Source organism: Bombus impatiens, unplaced genomic scaffold (assembly GCF_000188095.3).
Source record: "Bombus impatiens unplaced genomic scaffold, BIMP_2.2 scf_1506, whole genome shotgun sequence".
In the NCBI taxonomy this organism is placed as follows: domain Eukaryota; kingdom Metazoa; phylum Arthropoda; class Insecta; order Hymenoptera; family Apidae; genus Bombus; species Bombus impatiens.
The window spans coordinates 340,618-356,256 of NT_177925.1; the positions used below are offsets into that span (position 1 = coordinate 340,618).

The 15,639-nt window shown below is 44.4% G+C and overlaps 1 protein-coding gene across 5 annotated transcripts in view; it reads right to left on the minus strand.

The window, feature by feature from the left end:
* Positions 1-15,639, minus strand: part of LOC117152412 — an 83,035-nt gene that overhangs the window by 60,898 nt on the left and 6,498 nt on the right. For 2 of the 5 annotated variants that reach the window (XR_004462794.1, XR_004462793.1), the window contains exons 1-2: positions 5,964-6,091; positions 5,770-5,867 (exon numbers count right to left, since the gene is read on the minus strand). Coding sequence is in view for 3 of the 5 variants with exons in the window: in XM_033324148.1 (XP_033180039.1) it covers positions 5,770-5,881; positions 5,964-6,076 (225 nt within the window). In the remaining 2 variants the exon portion in view is untranslated. The other 3 variants (XM_033324148.1, XM_033324147.1, XM_033324149.1) reach the window with 2 other exon arrangements.

A 15,639-nucleotide genomic window follows, 5' to 3' on the forward strand; every position in this document is an offset into this window, starting at 1 on the left:
CTTTAAATAAAGACGTACGTTTTCCGTAACCCAAAGATAGATGTATTTTTAACGCGCGCAAGTGGACGACCCTTAATCGACGCCATTAAAATTCGTCTAGATCCTGTGCATCCCTCCTCGCACTCGAAAGCAGACGTCCGCGATTGGAATGGCGACCTTTTTCCACGCTCGACTAATTTTAAAAAAGTCAAACCTGTTTTCTAACTACCTCGAGGTTGGGCCAACCCCGATCGAAGGCGACGCAAATGTCTATTCCACAGGGTGTGGTTTCTCTAGAATCGACTTTCGACCAGGGTGGATATTTATATCCTCGGCTAACGAGTAAAAGAAGAATCCATAATTCTATTTCTACTTGCCAGCCATTCGCCTAAAACTTGACATTCTTTCTAATAAAGAAAGCTTCGATAAATTTTTAACGATTCGGATAGATTAATAAATCGGTCGAAGAAAGAGACGATCTCTTTCAAACGGCGTATTTTCTCATCGTATCGCGTTCTATTTTTAATGTTAATTCGACTGCACTAGGAAGAAACACATTGTCTTGATTCTTCGCGTTCCACTGGTTTTATTATTCACGCCATCGCTGATGTCGGCGTTGCTCTTTTTTCACTTTTCTTTCTTTTCTTTCTCAACCTTCGAACGAACGGAACGCTCTCACGCAGAGTTCGAGCTCGCGAGGGGGTTTGACACTTGAAATAAAATACGAGCCAGTTCTGTCTCGTGTCACGGGCCGCGCCTACATATCCAGTAGAGTTGGATACGAAATACAAAACAGTCGTATACACGTATCGTTCGTACACACCGAAATTTCTTTGTAAATATATCCAACGCTATTTTCATCTAAAAATCCACAAGGATAAAGATTCGAGTCCGCTACAATACCGAAAATAATTCGTTAATAGGATTACTGCTGTTTTCGATTCTCAATCGTGTTATAAATCGTCCTAATGATTACATCCGAGATAAAAAGTGGCATGTTTAAAAAAAAAGAAAAATATTAGACATTCCGACACGCCGTCGATCGTTAAAACTCTGGCGAAAAAGCTCCGATCTATCGGAGAAAAACATTGGAGTGGTCGAAAAAGACAGCGACGAATACCGCGACGTTGGTTGTCGAGAGGACATAGTGCTCGTACGGAGAAGAGAAAAAGGGAGATTCGAGGAAAAAGAGGGGGAAACGACGATACAGGAAAGCAAGCTGCGGAGGTTACCTCGTGCTGGGTACCGAATCGATCTCTCGGAGCCAGCCAAAGCCCCGGGTACGACTCGCATCCCCTCTTATTCCTCTTCGTTGCTCATCTTGCACGCAGACGTGCAGGATACGCGAGACACGCGTGCACAACTTCTTCTGTACGCTATAATTTACAAGTAGTCGATCGTTGCGCTTCCTCGAGCAGGTATTACACGACACTAAAGTTCGAAATTCGCGATGTTTGCGTATCAACTTCAGCCGCGTCTCGAAAAAACGTTCGCTGGAAGAAGACAGTAGAATCGCCAATCTTTCTTACGATTATCGCATTATTGTATTTATCCCCACGTTAATGGGAGCTTTAACAACTTCAAAGACGATAAGACGATTAAAGATGTGTACCGAAAGAACCTAATTGATAAATAAATCGATATAAAGGATTTGGAAGTTTTTCAACGAACGCGCATGGTCAGCCTGGTTTTTGGAGAAAGATCTGCACAGAGTCGCAAATCGTTTGGCGAGTGACAAGATCTCAGCCGGACGAAAGAAACGATTATTCGCACGTGGACACGCTGTATGCGGAAATGCTCGGGTTATTCGTGAATTAGTTAGATCACTTGGCATTGTGCAGGTACGAGCGGTCAAGCATGAAACGCTAAGATACAAACAGCAAGAGTTGTTATATTTATCGTGATACTCAAACCCTCTTTACGATCTATTAAGCACCACGTCAAACATTACGTGTCGGGTCTACGACAGCGGATCTTTTCTGCAGGTATTGCATTGAAACGCTCGATTACGGTCCCAAACTCTTTCTAGTTCTCCGTTCGGTCCATACGTATCGTGCCGGACCGTAGTCGTCGCTTTCATCCTTCACAGCGATCGTTATTTAGTGGATCTCGGCAAATATTCTTTATCGATAGTAACGCGTAAGTATCTAATAGGTTATGGAATATTTATTCCGCTGTAAATAAGGATAGTCATTCGCCGTATTAACTGACAAACTTGAATTTTACGTACACTCGATTTTTGACGACAGGTACGTGTTAAATGAAAGAAACGAAAAATGAAAGGTAATTCGAATTATTTACGATAGATTCGTGCGAGAGAGTGGGCGATTAAGACGTCAAAAGGAATCGATTCGCGACAATTCAGCGATCGCGGGCTGCGTAAAAACGAGACATGAAATATAAATGGGTTGATTTAAAGCGGTAGATTATCACTTGGCGAGCGTAACTTATCGCGTCTAACCGAAGGAACATTAACTGTACCGGCGGAGATAGCGACGAAGCCCGCGAGCGAACGCGCTTATGCGCCTATTTCTATTTAACTTCTTAATTAACATAAGCGCGCAACTTCATTATTGCCGTCACACGCGAGCCTATTCACGTTCAATGGAAAACGCGAAGCCTTTGTAGCGTCTCCCCGTCTCTTGCACCTGCTATTCCAAGTCCTCGCTCACCTGACGCCTAGTGCCTGGCATAATGAGCACGTGCCGTTTCTTTACTCTGTTCCGATGTATTCTTGTGTTTCCAAGCACTTTTCGACGTTACATACGTTGCTCGAAATACTCGAACAATCTCGAATGGCTTTATCACGTCGAGTTAAGTACTTTAGAATACAGTAGCAAATCCTCGGTGTCTCCTGACGTATGACTCACTTTTTCGAAACATTTATTATCACGAGTGGACGCTTCTTTCTCATTTCAAAGATCTTTCCATAAATCGGCAATGTTATTATTCGGCTTATCAGTCCAACTGCTCAAGAAATAAATTATTTAGCTACACTTATCCGGTACTTACTCGCTACAAGTCTGAGGATATTTATGCATTTACAGGACATTTGAAAGTACAATAGACAAATTATAAAGCAACTCGTTGTAACACCTAATATGCGAAAGAAATCTCTGCTTAGGCTCCATCGTTTCAATTTTATTCGCGGCAATGAAAATTTACGCAAAGGTACGCGATCTACCTATCACGAAAAATTCCATAAATAATCATAAATTTTAAGCGAAGAAATTTTACCAAGTACTATAACTTTCTACTAAGTACTATATTACTATTCCACTTTCACAATTTATGGAACCGATTAGTATAGCTTCTGAACGGTTCCTGTTGCCTCAAGGTTTCTCCGAGTAACTCCTATCCTCGATACATTCTATGAAACGTTCTTAAACAGTGGCCAAACCGAATGGATTGTCCTGCTACCTAGGAAAGGATTGCGGTTGAACTGTTGTCGGAAATGGTCACGGATTTCGAGAGAAACCGAGATTCGAGACGAAAGAATAAAGAACGACCTTGTAGAAATTTAGACAAGCCTTCGTCGTGCGAGTGCTTCCGCCTTTGTACAAAAAAAGAAAAAAGGAAGAAAAAAAGACTGCGGCCCGAAATGCTACAATTCTCACGACGGAAAGTGAAATCCGGCCACGTGAATTCTCGGTGAAACGTCCCACATTTTTAGGAGAAACGTGCCAATGATCGTGCCTCGTACTCACAGCGAGACGCGTACGCTGCGCGATGGACGAAGCGGTAACCAGAATTTTTCAAAACTTTTATTCAACTCGGAGCTTCGCAAAACCCTTTCCGCTGATTTATAAAATGTCGGTGAAGGGACAATGGGTATCATTGGACGCGCATTGTTTTTACGACATGTTATTGCACGATTTGCTTCGATAGCGGCCGGTCGTTTCGTGCGTACGTAATCTGGTCGATTAAACGGTCGTGACTGCGGCGGAACAGGTGCTAGAACCAAAGTTATTGTCACTGTAAAAGATAACGATGCTCATGTATCATTCGCCGAACTTCAACGCGCGTACTTTTGCTTTCTTCCCGCGGCACTGTCGTTCGATGCAGCGGGTGAAAGAACGTTGTCGAATACCATCGTGCACAGTGTTAAGTTTTATCACACCTGTTGTGCGATGTATCCACATATAGAACATCACGTGACGGAACGTTCTTGTATTATTAACGTCGTAAAAATAAGCGAATGTTGTATCAAAAACGATTTAAATTTCCCGTTAAAAGTGCAGATTCTTCGAGGAAACACGCGATACCTTATCAAAATTAAATACGCTGCTTGTCAATCGATATCAAGCACGACACTTTAACAGGCACTTTAAAAGTATTCGATCGACTATTACAGATTTCTGTGATGCGGTAGAAATTGGATACTGCCGTAGATAGACATAGAAACTTGAATTCAACGTTGAACTCGAGACATTTCGATTGCGTCGGTGTGGTAGAAATTGAATTATTTAACACCTATAATTCCATAACAGTTTAGAAGCACATTCGTAGAGCGAACAACGTTTAGTAGACTCACTTTACGCGGCAAATTCTGCAGTTATCGACACATGTAGTTAAATCGAGTTACGATATTTGCTCCTTAACCGGAGCTTACGTATAGCACTCGATGGCAGAAGACGACGCTGAATGTCGTTGAAATGCGACGAATCTGGAATATTTACTCATTTCCTAAACATCTTGAACTTTACGATCCATCCGTCCTCCTACGTGCGGCATTAATCTCTGTTAGATGTATCGTATATTTGCATAATCTGTTATAATAGCAGTGATGATCGATCAAGCATAATCGCGACTGCGAATTAACGTTCGGTAGAGTACCCATCGGCGTTGAAAGGCGTTGATTTCTTCGATCAGTGTATACTAAATATTTATAAGAAATAACGAAGTAAAACTTGGGATCGTTCGAAAGCGATACGGCTCTTTTAAAAACTTTATTTCAAAATACCCGGCGGCTGGTTGTAAAAGAATTATTAAGTAGTCTTTGCTAAGGACACCGTACATGCGTTTAATGTGTACGAATTTGACGGCAAATAAATTTCCCTTTACTGTGACATAAATTTCGGTCGAACGAGAAGAAACACACTCGCGTCCGCGTCCTCGGAGCTTGCACCGGACGAGAAACAAAAATAACGAATCGAAGAGTTGCAGGCGCGGGATTGAAATCTACCAGCACGAACGATTACGTATTTCTTCGCGTCAAAACGATTCTAGGCGAGCACATTCGAGCAGTAACCTCTCCACCAGCAACTGCCATGAGTAATGGACGCCGACGCGACGGTCAAGTACAGTTACGTCTAAAAAATTCAGCGGAGACGATGGTATCGTAGCGACGTCTTCTCTCCTGTCGCTAGTCGCTATCGTTAATCACGAACCGAACCGCTGTCGTATACGTCTGTGTCGTCGAGCGCTGCTTACTCGCATTGTTCGCTAATTTACAGCGTTACCACGGCATGGAACGAACGTTTTAAACCTTTGTTTGAAAAGAACCGAAGCTTAAAAATCTCGAAATAATTATTAATAAGGTAGAGCTCTGTTTATGTAAATTTGTCGATGGACAATTGGCGTATGTAATGGAAGTCTATTCGGATTTCTCTCTACCATCTAATGTTACTTTTCGTTCGTATCGTAGGAATTGACGTTGCGACAAGCGTAGTCAGCAAGCAGAATATTATTTTCGTTTATTCGATAGCTAAAATTCCCTTTTACCGCGTAGATACGTACGAGCACAAGATTTTAAAGACTCAAATAAGAAACGAAACTCGAAACACTCACCGTTTGAGCAGCAGAAAGCGAGGATCGCCGGATTTCGCCCCGCAGCAACTCAGGGAACGAACGGTCCTCTTGAACAACGCGACACAACGACACGAGAACTGGTGGCAAACAACTAGCGAAGTTTATGACGTTACCGAGGATAGACGACGATAGGTTCGGAACAAGCGATCGGACATAAGTAAAAGTGTCTTCACCTCTCGAATCGAGTGAAAATGGTGTACGGGCATCCCGGCCGCGGTTCCGGGTTTCCGTGGATCCTGCGTCGGCGTCGTTGCACCCTTGCGCGGCTGTCACGGCGCAAATTCATCCCATTCCCCTTTCTCAGCCACCTCGTCCCGATGGACGTCCGCCCTAATCCTCCTCTGTCGCCCCTCTCGCGATACCATCCTGCCTCTATTTCCACCACCGTCGCTCCATCGTGATCCTGTGTGCGTTGCGTGCGTCATACAGGACCTCTTCGAATCAACCCTCCTCCGATATCACGATCCGTTTCGTGCCTCTTTCTCTTCTTTCTTTTCTTTCGATTAAACAGACGCCTCTGAAACGTTCGAATCGTTATTTCAACCATACGTCGTTTATCGTTTCTAAGAGAAGAGATTGTCTTTGGATGTTCGAAGAATTTGTTGAAATTTGTTCGTATCGATGGTTTCGGGGGAAAATCAGGATTCTCGCAAACGGAAGGCACGAGCATAGGTATCGATAGACACGTTTCGAGCGCGCAAAAGAAGGTACGTAAGGTATAAAAGTGGCGCGCAATTTTCTTGTAACTAAATGAAAATAAATTCACGACCGACTAATGGTATTCCCTTCGACAGGCTTCGGCCGAGCCTTCGTGGGGTTTTATGAACGTAAATTACAGAGCTCGATGGCCGCCTCCTGCCAACGCTGACACTCTTGGTGTTCCAGGGCCTTGGCAACTTTTTCAATTTCACGGTCACCGACCCCCTTTTCCAACGCCTCGTGAGCGCGTATTTCATCGAGTCCTGCTGCAAAAATATTTATCGTCCGCGTTGCGATACAGTATCCCCGTCGTAAATACGAGGATTCAATTTCCTCGGTACTTTTACAAGATATTTTTCCGCTCATGGTATTCCTGGTCCATGGAACGATGGAAAGCGAAGCAAAATTCGACTTGGCCGCCGCGGAAATTCCACGCGTCACAGTCTGGTCGTTCAAAGTAAAAACTTTACCGCGCTACGAACCGAAGAAGCATAAAAGAGTTATCTCGTTCGCGACTGGCATCGTATCCTTGCTTTTACTATTTCCTAGCGGGTTCACATAGCCATCGTATTCGCGATCTGGATTGTTCTTTCTCTCTTCGTTTTCTCCCCGTCCATTTTCTCATCCCACCCCATCGTTCCTATCGCCGAACGCGATGAGAATTCAAGCAATTTCCGTATCGAACCTCGTCCCACGGTTCAAGCCCGTATACTGCCGCCATTTAATTAACAGACTATGGAAACAAGATAGCGAAATAACGACGAAGGGAAAGGTCACGTGGCTGAGATACCGACACCCCGTTCGCGTCCATTTGCCCGCGAACGATTAAACGTCGAATAAACGAACGGAGAGGTAACAACTTTCGGCGAATTCTCCGTTGAGAATATATGAGAACGATCCGTTTCCGATACAGACCTTAAATCGAATTCAACCCTCGTTCGAGGATCAAACCGTTTGGAGTTGGAACGCGAAGAAGGCAACGGAAGGAGCGTTACTCTAAACGAACTTTTTTTTCTCCCGCTCTCGAACACGAAACGGCGGCGTTTAATGGGTTAATGAGCGACGATAATTCCGGCCCCGCGGACTAGCCGCCATAAATCGGCGTGTAAACCTTTTTATCGTCCTCGTTGGTACAAACTCGAATATCATTCGCACCCAATATAAAGAGGAGCGTTCGAGCCCGCGTATAAACGAAAATTTCACCTGCGATGTTCGCGCCACGGTATATTCTCCTGCAGCACATACGGTGCTGCTTCCACCGATTTCAATTTATTAATATTGCACCGATCGATATCGGGACTCGTGAAGCTCGCTATAAATTTCCGCTGGATAGAGGCGAGGCTCGCGAATCGTTCAGGGTGAACCTACAACGGGCGTTGCAATTCCACGAGGTCGTTGTGGTCGTAGGCGAAGGTTGGCCGATGTTGGGTCGATTTTGCGTTCGCTTCCCTGCTCTCTCTGTTTCTCTTCCTCCCCCTTTCTCTCTCTCTCTCTCTCTCTCTCTCTCTCTTGGTGTCTCTGTTTAACGCCAGCATGGCCGGAGACGACAGGGAAACCAGCCAGGGGGAGGAGAGCTAAGGGTGAGAGTCCGTAAGGCTGTATCGCAGGCCAGAAACACGGAGAACCAGCGGAGGAACAGCCAATGATGGCGGAGAGTGTGGCAAGGCAGGGCAAGAGAACGGGGGGATTTATGCCGCTGTGCCTGTCGTCGGAGACTGGATTGAGAGCCGCGAAGCATAAATAACGACACGTCAACCCCTACCAGGGGGATACTCGATCGTGAGTATGGCAGAGCTACCCAGCATGCTCGAATTTACCAACGTGGGCGAGACAATGGACAGATCGCAGCGATTCTCTCATAATGAATATATAATTAAACGTTGTACGCGAGCACTACGCAGGTTATAAGTCACATTTTCTATCTTTTTGGTAGGATAGTAGTTTTACAAATTCAGCATACCCAGTATATACCCACGTTGTTTTCGTATTTAATTCTGCAGCTAAACGTACGTGTCTTTTCATCCATCTAACGTTTTTGTAATATGGCTCTTTGTGCTATTAAAACGTCAGAGATAGGAACTTATCGGGTAATTTTAAAAGATCTTGCGTCTTTGGACCAACAGTCGTTTTCATTTTCGATCGCGTCGTATTTAAAACCCTCCTGTTTAATCGTAAAGCGACGTTACATCGGATGATCGATATACAAATGTACCGTGATCTTCGTATTCCTTGGACGAGCTTATAACGCGTTAACGTGTCGCAAAATGCATCGCTGATATTGAGAAAAATGATTGATCTATCAGCGTGGTAAATATTATTGAAAGAAATAACGTTTATGAAAGATCGTGGGAGGTAATACAGAGAAGCGATATCGCTAGGTGTTATAGCAAAAACTATGGAATTGATTTCTTCGTGATCGTAATCAAAGGAACTATGGTAATTCGTATGATAATAACGTATGGTTTATCACGAGCGCGGGACTATATTCCACGATTATCTACTCGCGGCCGAGCCGTCCTCGTGGTATACCTTTTTCATAGCTTGTTTAAGATCTCATAAACTACCGCTTACTGAAACTCTAAGTGCTTCCAGCCGAACCGGCAGCTGATATCGGTATGCGACGCTCGGGAAACGGGAAAAATAACCAAACTCGCTGCATAATCCTGACCTGCGAGGACTTCGTTATATAAACAGATCGCTGTAATTTCATTGTTTCATTTCGTTTGATATTAAATTCCAAATTTTCCCGATTAAACGTTATTTCCAAGTCGCGCGACAATTTTTTGAGCGAAACAGCGAACAATGCACTTTTGTCGCCTGGATTGGCCAAGCCACGACATAAAATTCATACTCGAACTTTGCGTAAAATAATCATATTTCTCGTACGTTATCAGATTGTAAATATAATAAGGAAAAAATCAGAAAATACCGTGCGTTACACAGGCAGCAAGAAGAAACGTCGAAAACGAGAAAACGACTGAAATAACTCTATCTTACCGTACGAGAAGACAAAAGGAAAGTAAGGAAGATTCCGGAGGACCTCCAATTAACGCGCGACGTCGAAAAACACACGGTCGTTACGGCGAATCCGAGCTCGGTAATCAATATAATCCTTTATGTGGACGTTGTAGAATTACGTTTATCGTTCCGTGGGACGTCCTGTACAGTACGGTGTTCTTTTAACAGCACCGCTGTATTTCTTCTTATCCCCCTTAGTTTCTCGTTGGCGTCGCTTTCAGAATCATTTTCGTTCCTCCTCACGAACAACGCGGATCCAGTCCGCCCTCGGATAGCCTCGTGTCAGCCAGCCTTAATTCATGGCCATCTTAGTTATCTCCACGAGTTGGCAGTATCTCCTTATTCCCCCGACGCGTCGGTAGAAAACGAACGCGACAAAAATCGAGGAAGACACGGTTCGGCTCGACCCGTCCCATAAAGTAACATTAATTGAAAATCTCGTATACTCGCCTCCGCTGTGCGCCAACGCGAGGACAAAGAACGTCGTCGAATACGCCGCAACGTTTACACGCACCAGATAAAATTGTTAACGCGCAGGATAACGACACCGATCTTTTCTCCCGACCATTTTTTCTATCGAACAACGCGGTTCCGTTTCCTTGGTTTTCGGTGGTTCGACAACCTACCGGAAGCTACGTTTCGGTGGACCTTACAGGTCAGAAGAATATAATCGATTCTTAACTTCTCCAAAACGTCCATAACTTTATTTATCCATCGCGGGAACATCGCGCACAGTCGATCGTTAATTCCAAGATAAATTTCAAATATCGTCTCGGTCACCATTGCGTTCCTCTATTTCTCAAGCTATGGATCGGTACAGCTTCCGAGTTGGCTCGTATATGTATCAAGCGTATCAGCTTAAAGCTTTACGCGTTTTCTAGTGTACTCGTAAATAAGTGAATCTTTGCATCGACTTAGGATACAACCTGATAACCAGAAAGAAAACTACCAAACTTCCTGTAAGCACTGACGGTGCGACGTAGGTAACCATCGAGACGCGCATCGCGATCCTCCTCTGATCTCGGTAATAAAGAAACGCGATAATTCGCGCAAGTAGAATAATCCCGGATCCACCCCCCGAGATTTGCCGCTGAATAAGGGAAAAGAGAGGAGAGAGGGGAACAAAAAGAACGGATAAGAAAAATCTCTCATGAATAAGGGATGAGACGAAATCCCGTAGTAGTCGTGTCAAACCGAGGAGTTTGAATGACGAACGTAGCCGGACGAAGCGGAGGCTTGGTTTCGGTGCGCGCTGCCCAGCTTACGGCGCCATTAAAATAAAATAAAGCCTTCCTCTGCCTTCCAACTCGCACCCGCCGCTGCTTCTTCTCCTCCCCGTCTCTCCCTTTCACCCCATCCCACATCCGTTCCTTTTTTTCTCTTTTTTTTCCTCTTCTTATTCTCTATTTTGCCGTCCGTTCGGCGATTCTGTCTTCTCCTCGCCACGTCGCCGCAGCAGCTCACGTTTCCTAACCTCTCCCTTCCGTTCTCTGAACCTCCTCTTTCCGACTTCCTCCTGCCATCAGCGTTTTCAGAATGTTGCCAGCGTAGATAGCCAGGGCGTAAACGTAAAATCATTGCTGAGTATACGAGCAGAAGAGCCGTCTACGCGTTTCTCTCGAGAAGGAGCCACGTCGTTCGTACAGATCACGACGCTTATAATAATAACACTTAACCACCGACATTGAATAGCCGCAAGTTGCAACTTCTCCTCTTTGTGTTCCTTCCCACCCTTTGTACTTCCTTTCACCAGGAGTATCTTCTTCGGTTCCTCTCGGTTTCATAGTTGCCCTGCCGACATTGTCCTCCGTTTTTTATCTCTGCTTTCGTCGATATTATTCCTTTTTCGAATTACTCGATACGTTTTTCTCTTGCCAACTGGCTACGGATATTTAAGTCCATTTCCGACGACCGCCCTTTGACCGATGTCCCATTCTCCGAACACTTTGTCTTTTTGTCTATTTTCGTAACTTTGTTTGGCGACAAATTCGCCAAGCAGTGGTGAACGTTTTGCATAACGTAGAATTATCGAGTCGCCGTGTGTCCGCGGCCGGTCCGAACGCTATGGAATAATCAGGTAAAATATTTACTCTTCGACGTGTACTTGAGAAAAAGGTTGTAAAATTCAGGCGAAGTACGCCGAAATACGTCACGTTCTATCGGAATGAAATACTCGGAAACGTATCGAGCGTTTTAATCGTCCGCGAAGGTACCATATGTACACTGTATCATCGAACCTTTCGAAAATCTGTTCGTCGTACGAGAGAAAAAGGAAGAAAGAACGCTAAACCGAGAGAACCGTTCGACGATTCGCATCGTCAGCGAATTCCGTAGCAAAGTAGCTTTCATCTTATCGCGAAAACAGGAGGAACGAAGCGAAAGATAAGGCGAAAACGACGCTCCACGTTCGAGGACCTACTTCATACGGAACGAGCGAAATGATTCTATTAGCGATACCATTAACGAGTCGGGTTTATTATGCTTGACGCTTGGTTTTATAGTTATAACTCCGGCCACGTTCTTTTTCGTCCCCCTTCGCACGATAGGGGATGACCGACACCAATTAGATGTATCCAGCGATATCCATTTTCCGATCCAAGAGAAAGATCGTTTATCCTCGCTCTAGCTTGCATTCTTCTCCGTTCGAAACATCTTCTACCGAGATAATCGCGTAAAAATAATTTTAAACGAAAACAATCTCCTAAATCAAAGACGAGTTGGCAAGATTTCTTGAGAAAGAGCCGGAGAAAGATAACACGGGGTGAATCGGGTAAATTACATCGAAGAGTAAATCGAATTAAATCGGTACAGAATTTCGTTAGAATTTTTAAAGCGTTCCGAAGAAGATATCGTCGTGCATTCCTCAGAGACGAGTACGGTTTCGCTCAGGACTAGATTGTTACGTCAAACAAGAGATGGAAGATTTGTCTTAACAATCCCACGCAGGGGTGGGATTTGTATGCTTAAGGGCGGTAACGACTGGGGGAATAAAATAGGGCGAGACGAGTAACGTCCGGGCCTGGAAGACGAAAAGCTAGCTCCACGAACTGAGGGAACACTCCGGATATTAGAAACGCACACGCAAACCGGCACCGCATGCGACCTATAAGGGTTGCTTCGTAACTTCTATTTCCTCTCGTAAATCTTGCCTCTTGGCTACGCGATATTCTACCAACATTGTGCGTATTAAGTCTGGTGGAAAGATCGCGCCAGATTTCCTACGGACCCGCTACGTCTCTTTTATATTCCGTTCGTGTTTGATCGGATCTTCGCGAAATAAGATTTAACGTCGTCGAAATACGCAAATATCTTCTTCGTTGATTGGTTTTATTTTTCGAGCCGGATACGCTATTAAAGTCGTCCGTTCTCCGTACTAAAATATGTTTCCTATTATCTGCAGACGAAATTTCTCGTTTTAAAGAAAGGCTTGTATCAGAAATTGCTACACTGCGGAATAAAAATACTACGAAAGTTTGATCGATTAAAAATGACAGATTCTGAAATGCAAATCGTTACGTTTTACTTCGTAATCGGATGTTCTTGACAATGGTGAAACTGAATCCTGAAGAGCAAAGATAACGCGCTGTCTCAAAGGGTAACTTTACATGTTGCTTTACGACGCAATTATCCTTGTCGCTTTAACCGAAACACCCACAGCGTTATCATGTGATTCAAACATCGTGCAACGATAGTTTCGAGAATCTCGAGAAAGGATCCGGGAAACGTGACGCGTTGACGTGTTAAAAATCGCGGCGAAGAGCCGCGAATGGGCGCGTTAAACGACGTTAGATCGCGACGAATTGTCACATCAAATCAGGCGTAACAATATATCTTTTTACTCCGCAAAGACGCAACTTTCCGATATGGAACAGCCCTTTTAGAGTGCTATAGCAGGGCCACGTAGCGAACGGCCTCGACTGTTAAAACGGAGATTGCTAAGGGAGAATCGTGGACAACACTCGAGGAAATGTCGCCGCAATTCAACCCCTTGAATACCTCGTCGTTGGTACTTACGTCTCGTCGTTGCATCCCTTCGTGTCGAACACGAAGATCGCAAAATCGAGGAAACGACAGCCATGATTGCTCGTCCGCATTCCAGAATATTTTACCATCACCATAACGTTCGCCTTACCCCGGGAATCGTTCGACCGTTTGCAGCGATCGATTTTATCGTTCTATCGAAGATGCCGATGATAGAAATATCGAATGCTTTCTTTGATTGGAATACACGATATCAAAACTACGCGACCATTTTCGAGAAAAGAGGATCTTAGTCGATTTCACGCGTTCAAAAATAATATTACGGTCTCTGGCCATCGACATAGAACGACATACAGAAATTTTACTCTTCTATTTCGTTCACGCATAGATACTATGTCCTTGGTTGTCCAAATTAGCTACCGAATAGACGAGAAATTATATTAATTTATATAATTTATTACCAGATCGTGTCAAAGAATAGCTCCGTACATATTTCTATCCTCGTTGCCCAATTTTATTAGAGAAATAAAGAACGTTTCGATTTGCCCTAATTCGACAAGCAAGGACTGCGATAAACCGTGTTCGTTGGAGAAAACGGCCGCGACGGATGAGGAACGAGGACTAACGCGCCAAGCTTTTTAATTTACAACGAAACCACGAGTAACGGCTAACGAACCTCGACGTTTTGTTGCAACGTGCATCGAACGAACGAAAGGAAACGTCCGGTGCATCCTTAGATTCTGATTGACGAACGCAGCGAACAGCCCTTTAAATCACCGACATAATGACAATCCGAGTATTGTTTCACGGAAGTCGATCCAACCGAAGCGTGCTCGTTCGACTGGTCGTTTGATGGGCAATAGACACTCGGTGACCGTTCGACCGGTCATCCAGCACCGGACGACCGCCTCTCTTTCTCCCTCTCTTCCTGTTAAACGATTATTTTTGTTGTCGTCGTAAATCCTTTTAAACGCGCCACTCTTCTGGATCTTCCACGTATGTCCACACCTAGCTACGTCTCCCCCGACGACTATCGCCTCTCGTTGATGTCTCACTTAGCCCTTCCTAGCCATCATTTTGGCGACCACGGCGACGAAGACGACGTTCCACACGACGACGATGTCTTTCCACACGACCGATTCGAGTTTCGCCGGTTTCCGCGTTAGCCGCGAACGTTTTTACCTGTTCTCGTTTCGCTTCTCTGCGCTGCGTGGAAACGACTGGCTGCCCTTCTTCGTTCGACAAAATAATCCACCGGCCGTCCAACCACCGCCGCCCCGATTTCACCTCGTTTTCTCTCGAGTTTCTACCCTTTTTTTTTTCTTGCTACATTTCCTGCACCTTTGTCGTTCTTACGTTCTATATCCAAGTCGGATGCATCGCACACGCGTTCGAACCAACTCGTTCGGTAAACTAATTCTCGATCGAATCGTATTTTGCTATTAACGAGAAATCCTTAGGAAAGAATCGATCGATGTCGATACGAGTGATTTCTCGTTTCGATTTTATACGGATTTCTTTGTAATATTAAGCTGCCTGCTAGATTGAAACTAAAGAGAGACCGAGATAGACAAAATTCGAGGACCACGGCGGATGCGAATAGCAGATGAAGCCTCGTCGATATATCCACGATAATTGAATCGAATTTTTAAAAGGCTTTAAGCCTTTAGTCAAACGTTACAAAAGAAGAGAACGCTGTGCGTGTCGATATCATTAGCACACTAATGAGAAGTACCAACGAATTAAACGAGATCTTTAAATACGTTCTCATTACTACCAGCGTATTCCCACGTGCAAGTTTTTGCCCAACCGTTCGAAAGTAGGAAGATTTTACAGACGGAATCGAGTTTTTCCAATTGTTTTATAGAGTTTGACATACCGAGAAAAATTTGCAAGAAGCGTCTCTCATAAGTGTAGTTCCAAGAAGAATTTCTGTTAAGAAACGGTCACAACTTTCGAATTTTACGTATCTCTGTACGTCAGTGCTCGTTTTCTTCTTGTGAAATGTTTGCGCGGGGGCAAGGGATGGGATTTTTGAGGTTAACCCGGAAACATTTCGAAGCGTCCGTCAGCCCGAAGACCATTCGGCAATAAAATAGGTAGTCGAAAGGTTCCCGATGACCTTAATTAGTTTATTGCTAGGGATTACGT